The 17,811-nt window shown below is 40.2% G+C and overlaps 1 protein-coding gene across 5 annotated transcripts in view; it reads left to right on the forward strand.

Annotated features, from left to right (window-relative positions):
* Positions 1-17,811, forward strand: part of LOC102299397 (vacuolar protein sorting-associated protein 13B) — a 306,909-nt gene that overhangs the window by 71,935 nt on the left and 217,163 nt on the right. For all 5 annotated transcript variants that reach the window (XR_006054780.1, XM_014336114.2, XM_042224168.1 and 2 more), the window contains exons 17-19: positions 1,833-2,017; positions 14,546-14,680; positions 15,481-15,660. Coding sequence is in view for 4 of the 5 variants with exons in the window: in XM_014336114.2 (XP_014191600.1) it covers positions 1,833-2,017; positions 14,546-14,680; positions 15,481-15,660 (500 nt within the window). In the remaining variant the exon portion in view is untranslated. The remainder of the gene's footprint in view (positions 1-1,832; positions 2,018-14,545; positions 14,681-15,480; positions 15,661-17,811) is intronic.

The raw sequence follows: 17,811 nt of genomic DNA on the forward strand, positions 1-17,811 counted from the left end.
GCTACAAGTAGTAAAAAGAAAAGCACAACGACAACGTTTCTGATGTTTCTGATATTAAAATAATTTCTAATAAGAAAAGTGCAAAACACCCGACAGAACATCACAACCAATTATTGCAAAGATTAGGTGAGGCTGTGATTTGGTGTTTAAATAAAGCATCCCTAAAGGAATTTCCGATGTAAAGATAGGAAGGTTTCTTCACCTTATCCAATGACATATTTATAAATGTAAAATCACAAATAATGAACATCTGTGCTACACGATATCATTAAAAAATTAAGATAATCTGGAAAAATGTCTGTACGCAAAGGACCAAGGCCGAACTCATTATTGAATGGCAATGATCTTTGATCAATGCAAACATTTTGTTCTGAGAAATTCATTGGCAAAGGATTTCTAAGGGGTTAGACCAAATTTATTGCTTCATCTGCAAGTGGAAATTAAAGCTCTACCATGCAAAGAAAAAAAAAAAGAAAAGTCAAAAGCCAGACCTAGAAACATCACCGACTACTTTGGGACACAGTTTGTTTGAGATGGAGTGAAGCTGTTCTCTGATCTGTTTGGAAAGCATGGATGCTGTGTTTTTTGGGGGTGAAGGGGGGCAGAGCTATCCAGCTTCTTATCAGCACAGAGTTTAAAGCCGGCAACTATAATGTTATAGTGGTAGATATGGCTATGGTTATCTTGCAGTGGTTTTATTCATGCTGAAAGACACAAACAGAAACAACATACTTGCTGCCCCTGCTCATGATGTCCTTCTCAGGGAGAGCCTTGTTTATTTCACCAAGACATTCCCAAACCACATTCTGGACAACTCTACAATTGCACGGCTCTTCAGTTAGTCTAGATGCTAAACTGACTAAACACATCACCCGTTAAAATATTTGCCAGATTATACAATGAGAAATGCTACAAAGGACGCCCTGAACTGTTAAACAGCTAAAATCTTACATCAAGGAAAAATGGGGAAAGGGTTGGCTTTAAGGTCCAAAGCAGCTGTTCTTAACTCCCTCACGCTTTTGTTAAACGAAGAGTTGATGCAACATCATTGTGACACATGCCTCTGTACCAAGTGCTTGCAACATAAAAAAAACCCCACATTTCTCATTTAAATCATTGTTTTTCTTTTTTAGTTCTGCTGCAAAAATAAACACTTGTAATTAACTCTGGATTAAAAACAAGTCATGAAACAAAATCTGTTTTGATTATTTTGTTTAGTTGGGTTTTTTTTTTTTCACATTTCACACAGCATGCTAACTTTTTTGTAGACTGGGTTGTAAATGAAAAAAATGAAAAAAGCAAGTGTGTGTGTGTCAGATGAGAAATGAGAGCATGCTCCGCTGAATTTCTGATGGACAGAGGCCTGGAGAACTCCATCGGACTGTGGTGTTACCTCATCCCCCTGAACGCTCAACTCATCAGCTCGTCATACGCGCAGACTCACACAAACTCGCTCCCCCCACACTCTTGGAGACAGATGAAATATTAAAGGCGTAGAGATTCTTTTCAGGGTCGGGTTTCTGGGCTGTACATCTTTTCACATAAATCATCATCACAGTTTTGACGGAGGGGAGGGAAGGGTCGACAAACTAAACCTACCTGCCAAGTAACTAAGGAAAGCTTGGCTCACACTTGGTACTTCTTCAATTTACTATTGGAATGTAGTTCTACTTATTTGGCCCATGGCGCTATCAATGAGCTGTTTTATATTGTGATGTGATATTGATGGATTTGTGGAAGCTGTGAACCATTTGTTTCCACCAGTGTCTGTTTCATTTAGAGCGTATTGGCATTTATGTGTATCTGACTCTGTCTTGTCCCTTTTCTTGCAGGAGCAAAAGGTCTTCAGTCCCCACCACAGAGTTTATTTTTGAACTTCCCCACTTCACTATACAGGCCACAAGGGCCCAGACACTTTTGCTCCAAACAATCTGTCAGAGCTGGACCCACAGCATGGTCAACGGAGCGCCAGTGACACTTAATGAAAGTCTGCTTACTGAAGTGTACAAGGCTCCAGGTGAGTAACACGAGACAATACAAAGCTTGCCTTGCTTTTGCTAATAGCAAAACCACTTAACACAGAAATCCAGATTCATTCTTTTCTTGCCCCTGACCAAGCTCATAAGAATAATAGTCTTTTTCTACTGCTCTTTGATCTGCTTACACTGTAGTGATTGTAGGTTGAGGCCTGTCTACAAAGAGGAGACAGAGTAGGACACTGAAAATCACCTCTAGTTGGATTTTTGTGTGTGTGATGAATTTGCTTCTATTTCTTATTTGTGCATGTGTATCTTACACTGACACTAGTTGTACAGTGACTTCTTCTTTCTGTGAAGAGTTATCAGAGTGGAAAAGACATGTTTATAATTGCTCACCAGGGGAACGCTCTGTTTTTTAGTTGTTATAATATGTTACTGTAAGGTAGCAATATTTCTGCAATGGCAGCTAAGTCGCTTGATTTATTATATCCTTTCAATGGCTCAGTAGTGATGGAACAAAAGAACAAACATACTCATCTGGTCTCTTTTAGACCAGAGTATTAGATGTTAAGGCATTCATTGTTGTTCTTGATTTATTGAACATTTTTTGAGGATAACTCTCGTTTATCCTCACAAACTTTATTTATCGTCCTTTGTTTACTTGTACCAGTAAATTGTCAGGAAAGATATATTGAACTGGCTAATATTAAAAGTGATTTGACTTTCTTATGAAAACCTTTCCAGTTATTTCTGAGGGCACAGTACATTTGTCAGACTGTCACTGATGGGAAAACAAGCCAACTCGATAGCATTGAACTGTAGGCAAATTGGCATGCACGTATCCAGAACTGAAGTTCTCCAAGTATACACGAGTTCACGCGAGACACTTGAAGATCAACTTGTCTTATTGTGGCCCAATGTGGGCTGCTGGACCTGCAGCTGAGACCAAATTAACTCTGAAATGCTTCATGTCACCTAGGGTGTCTTAATGGTCAAATAATAAATTTTGTCCCTTGTTAAAGAAAGGTAGGGGAGTCTGAATTCAATAAAACAGTAGCGTTTCTCATGACGGTAGCATCTGGACAGTCCTCTGGAGGGCCTGGGATTTTCCAACTCATTAGGATCATGTTGTTTGGTATGCCGTCAACATTCTCCCCCAGCCAAGCCAGCCAAGCTACCTTTTTCACCGTTGTGTAGCCGCCAAAATTTATGAAGCTGGTCTCCCGTGGAGTGAAGTCAAATATTCCTCTCCCCTCATTTTGCCTTTCTCTTGGAACGGGGCTTGAATAGCGACATGGAGAAACATTTGCACATCTGGTCCATGTGCTGGCAGGCTAGAAAAGGAGCAGTGGGGGCTTAGAAGAAAAGAAAGTTTGAGCTTAAAAGGCATGAGACTTGAGGAGAATAGGTGGTGTGCTGGGTAAGTATATGTAGGGAAAATACTCAGAAATAATTCCTATGATATAACCAAAAATGTCTAGTACTGTATCTGCTTTTGCAATTTCGGGAACACTCATACCTTAAGGGAGATGTGTGCTGTGCGGTTGGTAAGAAAATAAAGTTTGCCACGGCGACACCAGCCGCTATTTTTCCGTAAGTGTGACTTATTGGCTCACTGGCTGCAGATATTTGTGGTAAAGGTGGCAGATCTAATGCAACACAAGATTTGGGTGTAAACCATGAGATTGTTCTCGTGTCCCCAACTGCTGTAGCACTCATCAAGGTATTGCCAGCACACAACTGATACACGCTGAAGCTAAAAACTGAAGACGGCAAACAAACGCTGTTCACTTTGAACATATGCTTTTTCATTCTTTTAGGAATTTGTCCTCCCTTTTCTCCTTTTGATGTTGCAAAGTTTTTCAATAGGGGAAGGTGTTTCATATTGAAGTCTAGCTGATAACACAGATGGTCAGTGTCCTTCGCGGGAGGGAAACGTTTAGGTATGAGAATTAATTCGCTGTCCAAAAGAAATTCCACATTTCAGCATTTCACGGGCAAACTCCACAGCTTCAGTTTTAATCTCAAGGCACTGACAGACTGTAAAATATTCAAAAATATTAAGAGCAACATTCAGAGACTAAAATTCATTGCAGCTGACTGGAACACAGCCGCTAGGACTTGTAATACTTTGAGTTACTGTGGTGCTCAGTGGCAACTACAGGAATAACACAGCGCACAGCACATCCAGTGTAATCTGTGTTTCACAAGACCAGATATGAGTAAAATAAGAAAACATACCGTAAAATTATATTTTCCTTGTCACTCGATTGCATGTCTGCATGGTTTATCACACAGCTGTCTGTGGGACTGTTGATTTCCAGTGAGCTTGGACATTACTCCAACATTCTCCTTTGCATTCCAGTGAAGTCCACACTAGTGTTGTATTTTATTGGTGAGCTATGCAGCAAACAGTATGTCATTATTGGTATCTCTAGCTGAAAATGGACAGGTGTGTGCCCATATGTGCTTGCGTCAGTGCATGCACGCTTGGACTATGTGCCTTTGTGCTCAGAAGGTTAGCATCAGCTGTGTTGGTTTGGCTCTACTTTACTTCACTCCTCATTCATAACTTATATTTTGTTTTAGAACCTAGTATTTTTCCCTTTTAAGCTTCATCTCAGTTTATTTATGTCTTTTTCTTATGCTTCTAAGTCTTCTCTGTTGACAACTTTTATTTTATTCCCAATTCTTTTTGGATTTGTCACTAGCTCCTCTTTTGTATTCTCCTCTTTTTTCTGTAATTGTCAGAATTCCCGGTTCTATGTTATATGCGTGTTCTAATGTTTATACATCATGCATGTTATTGTGGTTTTTAGTAGCAGCAGCAGTAATAGTAGTAGCCAGTAATTCCTGTCTACCAATACTTTTACCCACTGCTAACCTCAGATTCGGCAACACACTGACCACAGTGAGTGACCTCCCACATCTTACTCAACTCTATGCAGTTCTGTGTGAGTGTAAAATACACCGTGCGTAAGAATTGTGTTTATGTGTCTAATTTTGGTAGTGAAAAATTTTAATCCACCCAGATTCTTTTTGTCATTGCTAATTGCTGACCACATTAGGCTCTCACATGTATTTCTACTGACATCTCAAGGATATATTATTGAAAGCAGTCTTATTAAATGTCTGAATGAATAACCAGTTTACACTCAGCACTGGTACAAAGCCTGATTAGAAAAAGATGATAATTATGAATAAGCCTTGTGCCCTTTCCTGCTTTCATTCAAGTCTGTGTGTGTAGTTAAGTATTTCTGTCTTTGTCACATCTGTGACAGAGCAACAATTCCATATACCACAAGTGCACACCCTTAGAGCAGCTCATTTACATTTTATACAATGGATGTTTTTTTTCTTTTCTTTTTTGCCTGCACCTCTTTTAAACATGAGCGGTGTTTAAAACGCTCAAAAGTAATTTTTTTAACTTGTCTTATTTGAGTTATAAGTGAGCGGTATAAACTTTCTACTGTCCAGACTTTTGCCCTTGACTGTAACTTTGGTTCTCACTTCCTTATTTTACTCTACAAGGCTACATTTGAAAGATAAAAGATCAAAGCAATTTAAATTAGCATAAAATTGGCATTTCCACCATTGATGGATTGAACTTTAATGTAGCTACCACAGCTGGTTTTCCGGCCTTGGAGCTCTGTGGTGGTCTGGACTGCGACAAAAAGAGGGAGGTCTGGTAAAAGTTGGTTGGTGGTGGTCACCAGTCATGCTTTAGATGATTGCTGGGTGATATACGAGCTGTGACATAGCTTTAGCGTGACAGACATGAGGGGAAAAGAACAGAGGACGAGAGAGTGAATGATATAATGAGCAAGATGAAAAATGAAAGAAAAAGGAACATAAAGGTTGAAGGGAAAAGTGACAGAATGAAATAAAGAGGGCGAGAGTGTGGGGCCAACTGTGCCCAGAAATACAACTGGTCATTGGCTTGCTTTATTAATCCCAGGTCTGGCACCTAATTGCGTGTCAGTTTAGGCACACAGGCAGAGAATCGTGCATATTTGCAAATGCAATGTATTCCTACCTCCATCTATAAATGGATATATATTATATATATATATATATATATATATTATAATAATATATATATATATATATATATATATAATATATATATAATATATAATAATCTTTGAAACATATTGACTCATCTTAAGGCAAATAATCAAGACTATGTTCTCACTGCATAGCAACTACAGGCATGTTGTTAATGTTAGTAAGGGACGTATGCTCTCACTCATTTAACCGTATCATTATTAAAACAAGCCCTTTGTTTTTAGTTCTCCCTACACTTACCATGGTGAGGTGAGGAGGGGGGGGGTCAGGACAAAGCTGGGGAAACGATTGGGGAAAAAAAAACTCCCAAGTCCATTCAGGGTCACACTAGTGAGACTTACTTATGCTTTTCTTCACACTGATATCTCCCGTTGCTTGGAAACAAATATGATCTTTGAGACACATCAACAATAGTTTTACGCATTTTTGCACTGCATGAAAAAGGCTGCTCTTGTCATGGCCAGCAGTTTATATCCCTGTGATCTAACTGCCTGTGATGCTGTAGCACAATAAATATCGGTAGTAGCTCATTGTTATAAGAGGGGGGAAAACTTTTCACATCGTCCTGTCACCTGTGTAATCTGATGCCTCGTATGTTTTAGATTTTATGTTTTCTGGTCCCAGAATTTGCCCATCTGTCTTTGCTACCTCCTCCTTCCTCTGTTTTTTTTTCTCTTGTGCGCCACTAATAATGCAGCTGTTGGTAGCATGCTTCTGGCTATAAGACTGAACACAGGAGGTTGCACTCTCTCAGTTTTTCATTGTTTTCCTGTGTAGATTTTGGCTGACACAGGCTTATTACTCACAACCTTAATGTTTCTCATCTATTAATCAAGACAAGTCAGAGGAACATGCAGCTTTGCCCCGTCATCTAATGAGCCCATACACTTAGCTCATGGAGATTGTTTTGATAGTTCTTTTGATTGTTCTCCTGTGAAGAAAGGAAGGACAACAGCCCTTTTTATGGTCTGCGGTTGTCACAAATGTCAGTAAAGGGTTGAGAAGCTTAATGAAAACCCTGAGATGTCTGTTTCAGCGTGGCCTGGCCTCTCACTCAAGTATCCATATTTCTTTGAAGAGTTAACTTATTGGTTTGAGAGAAATTTCTGCCTGTCGACTTGTCTTCTTCACGGATTGACATCAGGACAGGAAGAAAGCAGGAGGAAAAGAAAGAAAGGAAGCTTTTTTCATCCGTACGCAACCTTACATAAAAAACACGTCGTGTCAGCATCAGAGAATTGATAAATAAATCTTGGCTGGAACTTGAGACGGTTCTTGTCAATGAAAACTTCAATGAGCTACAGACGGGCTCGCTCCACTCCTGGCAGATTGTGATGATGTTTTAAGTCAGTCCAGACTTCCCTGCTTTTCTTGTGTCTTCATGAAGAATTCTGCTCTTTCTCTGTTGTTCACTTTAGTCCTGAGCTAATCAGAGAGGCCAGCGGAGTCGATGCAAAGCAGAAGTTTGCTGTGTAGTCCCACAATTAAACATTGGATTACGCGAAAATTTATACGTTTAATGGGATGAGAGCGCCAGGAAGTGCCTGAGGTCTGGTTGCAATAACATATCAAGCGTAACTTTCACTAAACTGCTTTTCACATGTATGCACAGATGCAAAATATCTATACGCATACTCATTTCCACATCAAAGTTGGTTTGGTGAGCTTAAGCATTCATAGGGGGACATCATGCTTGTCTTTTCTCACCATGGTTGTCCATTTATCATGCCTCTTTTCCTCATACCGTCCACAGAAGTTAGCTGAAATTCCGCCAAGTAGTTTCTTCCCCTTGTTTGTTTGAATTGTAGCTCACTTTTTCTATCATGGGAAATGAGATGTGATTCCAGGCATGTTGAAGAACACGGACGATCCCAGTGCAGAATGTGGAATTCTGAGTTTTGACTTATTTCTTCCTTCTCTGATATGAATGTTGGATGGTGTCATTTACTTGAACACTAAATCCAACTGAGCATTGACACGCACTATAGTACTTGAATTAGTGCTTAATTTAAAGAACTACTACACTTTTTAGAAGCCTGATTACTGCCAAGCATGCCACACATGGGATAAGAACATTTTCTACAGATTTAAGCTTTTGCCCATTAGAGTTGGGATAATGAGCTCATCTCTCCCTGAAGTGTTAAACTGAAATATGATATGAAAATCCCACATAGACTTGTTCCCTTTTGGCCTCTAAAATATGTCACCTACAGATGATGTAATAAACAGAGCCCAAAGTGTGAACAGTTTTTTGAAAGTATAGATTATTTAAAGACTGTTGTGTTGTGTGTGTATAATAATATGGATACTGTACTGATTGTAAACATTAAAGCTATTAGAGCCTTTGATGAAGAATAAAAATCAAAAGAAAGACATTGCACATATTTCAGCATAATGTTTCGATAACAGAGATAGGTAATTCTTAATAAAAACTAAATACAAGCGCACACACTAAAGGGAAGAACATCTCTGAGACTTTAAATGAAACACACTAAAAGACTAATAGACTTTAAAGCTCTTGCAGCAGACTCTCTGAATGTTACCAATCAATGACAGCCTCAAATAAATCTGTTTGTATTTATGTCATCTGGTAGTGTCTGCAGAGCTGGCTCCCTGCTGTGAGCCAACCGCCCCATCTGAGGGTAGTGACTAGTGCCGACTGAGCACATAGCTCCACGTCACAGAGCCATAAATTTCCACTGTAACTCCCATTGAAGTGTCTCAGCAGCACCAAAACCCCAGTCACGTCTTGGCTACCACCACACACAGACACAGTCAGCCTCTGCAAAGCTCAGACATAAATATTGATCTCGTTGGATTATTGATAAACAAGAATGCTCTGCTCGTTTTCTCTTTAATTCTCCCCTCATAAGGGAAGTGGAGTGAGGAGGGAAAAGCTTGTGAAAGAGGACAAGAATAAGCTATAGAGATGCAGAGATCTAGAGAGTGTGAGAGAGAACGGATAGTAATCCAGAGTTGGATTTCAGCAATAGAGGGGACTGGTTTAGCGTCATTAGCTGTGGTCTGTAGTTTCGAGCATCTCTCATGGTGAAACCACACTGGTATTCCATCCTGGCATCTGCTTCAAAGCTAGAATGCCCCTGTTTCTTATGCTAACCAAATTTGTCAGAGCAGCATTAGGCTGGGGATATGGGAGATTGAGAGGCAGACCTTCTCAACCAGAACTGTGTTTTAATGACCTATCTTACCACCGACTAATTATTTCCTTACAAGTGGCAATGGGGGAATCCTCTATGTCACGGCACATGTTTGTCTATCACATTTAGCACATCTGTCGCCCCCTTTTCTCTCACACTCTCTCTCTTTCCCTCATCTTACTTCTTTTATAACTCTCCCTTCAGTTTTGCTCTTGATCCCCTTCCTCCCAACCCCCCCACCACCCCAACCCCATCCAACCACTGTCTTCCAAACCTCACTGCCTAGGCACATTAGTATTGGCCAAATTGCTTCCGCATGAAGACTCCTTAATTGTGGTAATTCAGTGGCAGAGAGAACCACAGTTTGAATGTGTGGAGAACATGTGTCACTGCTTCAGTGGGCCGACAGAAAAGCCAGCAGCACCTGGAGGGGATGGAAATCAAGAAAATTAGACCCCCAGCTTCTGCTACCACCGGCACTTATACCCCATCATTGTCTTTATACCATGACGGTTATAGGGAGCGAGTACCGCTTGCACACACCAGTACCGCTGTAACCTTCATTCAGTGAGGTAGGAGCAGCTTGACTGGGATTTTGTCATATGTGTAAGGAAACCCATTATTTTTGTTCACAGACACTTGCTGGATTGCTTTTCTGTTTTCTGTCTCACCACCCAACTTTAAAAAAACAAAACAAAAAGCAATTCTTCCTAATATGCAAAGCCCCCCTCAAAAAACAACCCAAACTCTGGCAGCAATTACTGGTTATATAAACTGCCCAGCTCCTTCATCTATCTACAAACAGCTGTTGTTGTTGTTTACATCTGTTTGAAATCAAACATGCATATTCTTCCTGTGTGCAGATATTCTTACAGCTTTAACCTGTGCTAAATAGTAGTTGTGATATTTTTTTTCTAACTGCAATCCCTTCAAATATCAATTATAATTTAGCTCAGCTCAGTTTATTTTTATTTATGTTGTGTTAAATCACAACACGTGTCATATCAACGCAATTTCATAAGAAAGATTCTCTGATGGAACCATAATGAACGTTTAATGCATCCCCCAAAAGTACCTCAATGTCATTTTTACTATCATAAAAATCAGTTCTTGTTATCGTAGTAATTCGATGTTTTTCTTTCTCTAATGCAGACCTTTGTTTGAGTAACAAAGCTGCTCTCCTTTTAGTTTTAACTGCATAACAAACCACTACTGGTTCACCTTGTCTGTTTTCCTGTCCCACTCTCTCAGCATGTGTCTGCATTTTTGCTGTGTGTCAGTTCTGGGCAAGATGCCAGCAGACCTGCTCCTACTTACTGCTTCTACTGCTTCCCTCCTGACTTAGGAGAGACAGTTATTGTTTCTGCATCAGCACTTAATGGCTCAGCTGGCTGCTTTCAGGCTACCCAACTTGTCTATGTCTACCTCTTTTTCTGTCAGCCCCCTAGCTGCTGTGGGCCCGTTGCCAACCTTGGAGGTTTTAATACTTTAGGTTCTTTCCCCTTCTTTGTCTGTCTTTGTCTTTTCACCTGCCCTTTATGGTTTTGAGATAATTTACATCCTTTTTTTTAACTTGTTTCCATCACACATAAAGCTGGTCATTAATGCATGGAGTATGTAGCTGCAAAGAGGGAGGGTAATCAAAACACAGCTTTTAATAGTTGTTCTAGCACAAGTCCTATAGCTTGGTTTTTACTGTATTTTGTATCGTTATCTCTTTTTTTGTCTGTCTTGGGATTTTTTTCAGACTTGTTATATGGTGTAGTATTTGAAGAACAGGAAAAATAAACATTTTTTATATAGCATCACAAATGAAAGTAAAACTATTTCTGGGTTTTGTGAATATAGACTAAAAGAAATGGTTCGCATCTTGAGGTAGAATATTGCCTGGTCCACCATTGTAGGCAGACAACTTTCCCATAGCCTTCCCCAAAGCTGTGAGAGCAGGACATGTTGGAATGTGTAAAGCATGGCTTTCAAGCCTGCAGATGTGCTGCACATATATACTGAACCATGGACACGCCAACTATTGAGGTATGCAGAAAGTAAAGAAAGTACCCTCCACCTCCCATACGGTGCATGTGTTAGTGTGTGCATTCTGCTTTTTTGCATCAGCTCTTTCTACCCCTCTTTATTGACTTTCAGGCCCCCTTCCCTTCATCTTCTCCGCACTTTCTCATTGGTGTTTTCTATGGCAAATCCAGCTGCCCACAGTTGCGCCCTTAGTGTTTGATGGAGTGCCATACTCTCTGGCCCCTAGCTGTGTGTTTATGTACTTCTTGCACCTGCCTTTGCTTGACGAGTAACAGTACCACACACATTCACTCACTCAGTCAGTCACACTGACACACTCTATACACACTCTAACCCAACATACACACATGAATCACACAGGATACTGCTGTTTAAGCCAACAAACTACCTACCCTTGTGTTTTTACTCTTCCTGTGTACCCCACATTTTATAGTCCTAACAGCTGGACAAAACATTGCTTAGAGCTCCCCCATGCAACAACCACCAACCCAGCAGGTGCACAGTGCCCTTAGGACATCTATGTGGGCAAGGGGATATGTTATAGTGATACCTCTAGTGCCATTTATCAAAGAGAACACAGAGTAGAAGAAAAGGCCCCTGTCATATTACAGATTGGCTTGCACTTTTAACATCTTCGTCTTGTCCAAGCTCTGGGGAACAGTCGGGGCAACTCATCATTGTTGATGTCATTTTTCTTTTAGTGCTGTGTTGAAAAAGGCCAAATGGTCACTGAGTCTGGTTATTCATTCTCCATGAATAGGCTACTCTTTCAGGGTAGATGGGTCATGTGTTTCTAGGTTTACTCAGATACACTCAGTGATAAAGCCAAATGTCTTGGGCAATGTTTTTATGACAAATACATATTATACTATACTATATTGTTTCTAGTGGGAGAAGTGAACCTAACTTTATGTAGTACATATATCACTTTTAGTCATTCCCTCTGGTCCTTGGCCACATGAACTAATCTAGAAATCAGTGTTTCATGTATATACACGCGTATCCGTATGAACATAAATCTATGGGAATTTTCACATACATTCTTTGAAGACCAAAGTTGCTTCCCTGGTTTAAAAAAACATATAGAAAGATAGAAGATAAGATTACTGAAATTGTGTACTTGGGACACCCCCTTGGTTGTGTGGAGCACAGACTCACTGATTAGTGTTTGGTTGATAATTAAGGTGCCGACTCTGCAGCTCTGCTGATTCTTAGGTTAAAATTAGGAGTGGGAAAGAAACCGTATAAAGAGCAAAATCACGCTCATCATTTGGATGCCATTAGTATTATACGTTTGTCAAACTGTACTGCAGTGTAAATAGAAAGTGGCTCCAAGACAAAGATATATATTACTGGTTGCCAGTATTACAGCCTCAGCCTAAACAGAATAAGGCAGCTAAATGCACAGAGTGGTTGTACAGCACTGCTCTGTTTGACCTGCAGATATATTAAGTGGGAGACAGAGAGACAGAAGGAGGGTTATTAACATAACCATCTTCCATCTGGTCTCACGGAGGGCCTCTTAGACAGCAGGTGAAGAGGTTGATGGGCAATTTGTCTGAGAGAGAGAGAGGAGGGAAGTCAGTGGTTAGAGATTTTTTTTAGCAATTTTCAATAATTCCCCCGGTTAAGTGTGCTATGTGTGTGACTACTCAAACATGCCCTACTTCATACTGCTGATTTACGGTGAAACTACATTTGAATTTTTAGTTGATCAGAAAAATACTGTGTGCTATGTTGGTGTAAAGCCCATCCAATTTAGCACTGGTTATACAGTGTTTAGATTTTTCAATCACCTGTGTAAGAAGGAAATTTGTTATATAATATCTGTGTGTATACAAAAGAGTTTGAGAGGATAAAACTAGTAGAGTGGCTCAGGAAGTAGAGCTCGTCCTACACTTATCTAAGGTTGTATTCATCCTGGGCTGAGTAAGTGACCAAATCTAGACATAAGTTTGCATATTTGCAAAGGGATGATTCAGTAGAGGCAAGTTACCAAACCTCGAGTTGCCCTTCAAGCATCCATTGGTGTGAGTGAACATTAAGTTAAAAGTGCTTTTGAATAGAATGAAGCGCTTGTATGTACGTGTGTGTGTGTGTGAGTGTGAGATTTGCAGTAGAAAGTGTTTTGTATGCTAAACTTGAGTTTATTTATGTTGATATTGAACCTTTTTTGCCGTTTGCTCAGTGACTTTGCCGTCCCTTGGCCAACACACGACAGAAAAAGCCCCAGTAAGTTGTAAACTCGACTGAAAAAGTGCTGTGGACACTTGTAGGAAATAAAGCACAATCGCTGTATGAGAGGATTATTTGAGAAGGAAAGCCTTATTGGAACAGGTGATGCAAGAATTAAATGTGATTCCCTTGGACAGTTCCAGCTTACTGGAAGAATGTAGCATGTGATGAATGGATCCTCCTCTCCTCTCTCAACAGGCGGTTTGGCACATAACTTCCTTAACTCCACAGTATCTTTTAGTCATCCAGCTATGTCTCCCTGCTTCTCCTGTTATGTGTTTGAAATAGCCTCTCACCATAGAAATAACACTGACATATAATAGAGAATATGTAATTCCTTGTCACATTGCAAACAGTTTCATTTTGGAAAGATGGAAGACAGGAGGTTCTTCCACACTAGGCTGCCATTAAGAGAAGTAATCATAGAGTGAGGAACACTTGAGGCTCCTGTGATGTAATGCTGGTGCGAAGTGAGCTGTACTTGACACTAAGCTGAATACAAGTGTGACTACATGGAATATTGTTTTGGAAATAAACGATTACTCACAACAAGTTAATTAGATCTCTTTTTATCATGATTTTTAGGCGTAACAGTGTGGGTGTGATTTCAGACTGTCTTGTATCCAAAATGATCTAAAAGTTTTCACAGGAAACAAAAATTCCAATAATAAACAAAGATAACCTCTATAAATTTTCAGACCCTGTCCACTTGTACTCACAAGAAGATATAACATTAAAGAAAATAATAACTTTAAGTATGGACTGGCGTAAACTTTAAAACTGAGAAGGTGCATCATGTATTTTAGAAAAATTGCCCAGTGTCGTTTGTCGTGGTTTATAGCTGACCTTAATATGCAAATGTATTTTAATTCAGATTATATGTCAAAGACATGCGCTATCAGTAATACTGTTGAAAACAGAGGACACCTTTTCTTGATTTCTGTGTTTAAGAGCAACTAGCTGGTCAAGAACAATTAAAGGCCAATCAGGTGTTTAACTAAGTCACAGAAGCGGTGCTTAAATCTGCCGGACTGCAGTTCATTTTCACTTTTTTTTCACTTTTTTTATTAGGTGTGAAATATCCAGGCCCGTCACCGACTCTCGAAGGCTCGGTCCAAAACCTGGAGCTGAAGTTCTGCAGCCGTGCGACGGTGAAATGTGCCTCAGGAACCGTGGGAGCTGTAAAAGTGTGCGCCAGGACCCCAGGTGTGTGCAGCTGTGCCCTGTTAAAACTTTACTGCCTGTGTAGGAGGGAAAGAGTGAGACAGACTAGACTCTTCTTTTACTTTCTTTAACTTATGCTTTTACACACTCTACTCTGTCTTGCTCCCTCTCGTTTTCCTGCTCAGTCTTTATGTTGATTTCTATCCAGCTATGTGATTCAGTTGCTGTTTTCTCCTGGGGCGCTGTCATTGGGCTGTGGCCATGTCTTTGATGGCAAGGATGTTATTGGAGCTAGTGTCATAGCACAGAGTTCACAAGGTCAAGCTGCACATGATGTGGGTCAGATTAGTAGATCTATTGCAGCTGTCAATATAGAAATACAAGCAAACCATGTGCAGTTAATGCCCTTATTTTAAAATGACCATTTGTTGTGGAGTCACAAAAATATGTGCACATAAGGAGCGAAAAGTGAAAATGACGATGGAGGGCAAAGTTGTTCTTTTGGACTATGAGCTCTTCAACTAAAGTGAAAAATTAACAAAACATGGCTTTACTGGTGCATAGGAGTGGTCATAATAATAATTCATAATTCGTTATTAGGCCTTTTGCCTTCTGTATAGCAACCAAATAGTGCTGTTGCAGTTACTTCAAGGTGAATCACAAGGAAGTTCAAATAAAGGGCTGTTTTTAATACATGAAACATTTACAAATGTTTTATTTTATGTGTACATTTGGTCATTCCTATTTCAGAAATGCTTTCCAATTTATGGGAGTCATTATAGCTTGATTTGGAGAAGTGGAGAGTTTGTAAAATATTACAAACTATTACTCTTGTCTTTCAGGTTCAGGAGAGGGAGTGAAGGAGAAGCTGGTTCCTCTGATTCAGGGTCCATCTGACACTAAAGAACTACATATGAGCCGCTGGCTTAATGAGATTCGCAAGCCTGAATCTTTGCTGGCCCCTGACCTGCTGGCATTTTCTATTCAGGTCCCTCAGCAAGGAGATGATTGCAGGAACTCAGGTATAAGTGTTTTAAATGTATGGATTACCCTCTTTTCTCCTCTCCGCTCCTCTCCACCCCACCCCACCCCACCCTTCATTTATAAATCAGGTTTTAGTTCATTTTCTGGTTGTGGTTTTGGTGTTTGGGTTTGTTACAGGCACTGATTATATCTGCACTATTGGTGATCTAATTCAGGAGTCTCCATTTGTTTAGGTTGTCATATTTTCCTTCCTCTCATAATGTCATGTAGTGCCCCCTTTCAGTTATTTGTTTAGTAAAGCCGATAAGTGTTTCCCACTCTGCTGTCCTTGAAGCAGGGTTGGCAGCCCTGCATCTCTTTTCAGGCAGTGTGATTTCTCTAAACAGCAGTTAGTCTCTGTCAGCACTGGGCTGAGCTGGCTAACAACAGCTAACCACTTGAGGATTGCTGTTGACGGCTGCTCTGATGTCAGGTTGCAGTTTTGATTGCATCCCTAGACCACAGATTATGTTTCCTGTGTCATTGTGAGGGTGTGTGGGTGCATGCATGTGCCTTTTGAGAGAGGGAGTGGGATTATTCAGTAGCCTTTCCAAAGAGCTAAAAATGCAAACCAATTCCAAAATTTAAAGTGCTGCAGTGCTTGATTTAGTAAGTAGGATATTAATCATCACATCTGTACATGTCGCCAAGGATGCCCTCATTTTTCTGTATGAGCTTCTAGAAATAGATATGACCATGGATATTAGTGTGTTATTAATATTCTTCATACCGTCAACTTAAAAAACGTACTTCCCGAGAAAAACTGATACCTCTCGAAGTATGGGACAGTCTCTACTATGTCATGGCCTTTAGCCACTCCCAAGTTTCTAAAAGCCCACAGTAGGGGCCTTAAAGTACATTCTGGGCTGTTTTCCTGCAACCCTCTCCCAAGATCAGATCCCAAGATCAGATACAGGAGAAGCCTGGGGTGACAAGGTAAAACAATACAGCTCCATTTGTTTTCAGAGTTGTCTTCAGAGTCACAGTTGTACATTACTTTTAATACCGGACTACAGAGATTCATTGTGTAGCCTTGATTTGTGCAAACCGCCAACTCCTGAATCATATCAGGGCTCAGGCCTTAAACATGTCAGCTCTGAGGTGTGTATAGAGCTCGCCTCAGGTAGTTTAAACTGTGAGAAGAAGATGCAGTTGTAGCTAAGGGTGCAGGAAAGTAAGAAGAAAAGTATTGTTTAGAGACAGTAGATTTTGGAGGTCATCCCTAACCAGGCACTGTATTGCTCTTTAAATTTCACTCTATCATTTACTGTCCCATTTCTAGTAAACCAAGTGCCAGGACACTGCTGTAAATTGCAAATAAAAGGCAGGCTGACATTTCTTAGAGAGGTAATGGTTTGATAAATGTGAGGACAGTCACTGAATACATTTCCTGAATGTTACAGCAACAGAAAGGCAGATTTTTAAAATCAGTGTTTCCGACGAGATGTTCTTCCATCGATTACGTACATGATCACTCAGACATGTAGTAGATAGATACTTTTAGGAGCTCTGGTAAACTCTGTTTAGTCCACGGCCTCAAACCATTACTGTGATTTAGAGACCATATTATTTCAGTAAAGCATGGCTCATAAAGGCAGTACATATTTTTGAATATTAAAACCTGATCTGAACACAAACCAGAAGACCAAAAGGAAGCAAAGAGAGTGGGAGAGCGAAAGGAGATGAAGGTAAAAGGAGGTGGGGGGGCTGACTCCCAGAAGAACTGAATATATCTCCAGCAGATGTGGAGCAGTGCAGGTCTGTGCTACTTCTCATCACTGCCTCTCTTTTTTCCCCCCCCTGTCTTTTGAGTTCAGATCGCTCTTTTTTTTTTTTTCCTCACTGTCTGAACGTCTCTATTGTCTCTTTTCGGACATACGATATTTAACAGTGTGGGATTCATCAGTCAGTTAACTGGCTGCCATTCAGACTTGGGGCATGTTTACCTTCATATTACTTATATAAATATGTGTCACTCACATGTGTCTAAATGACGGAGAAAAGCCACAAATCAGCTGTGATATGTGCCATATTTGCAAATAGCTTTCACCCCTTTGATAATGAGAATCACAAACATTGTGTGTGTGTGTGTGTGTGTGTGTGTGTGTGTGTGTGTGTGTGTGTGTGTGTGTGTGTGTGTGTGTGTGTGT

This window comes from Haplochromis burtoni, unplaced genomic scaffold (genome assembly GCF_018398535.1).
Source record: "Haplochromis burtoni strain Fernald_Lab_line unplaced genomic scaffold, NCSU_Asbu1 Contig_130, whole genome shotgun sequence".
NCBI classification, from domain to species: domain Eukaryota; kingdom Metazoa; phylum Chordata; class Actinopteri; order Cichliformes; family Cichlidae; genus Haplochromis; species Haplochromis burtoni.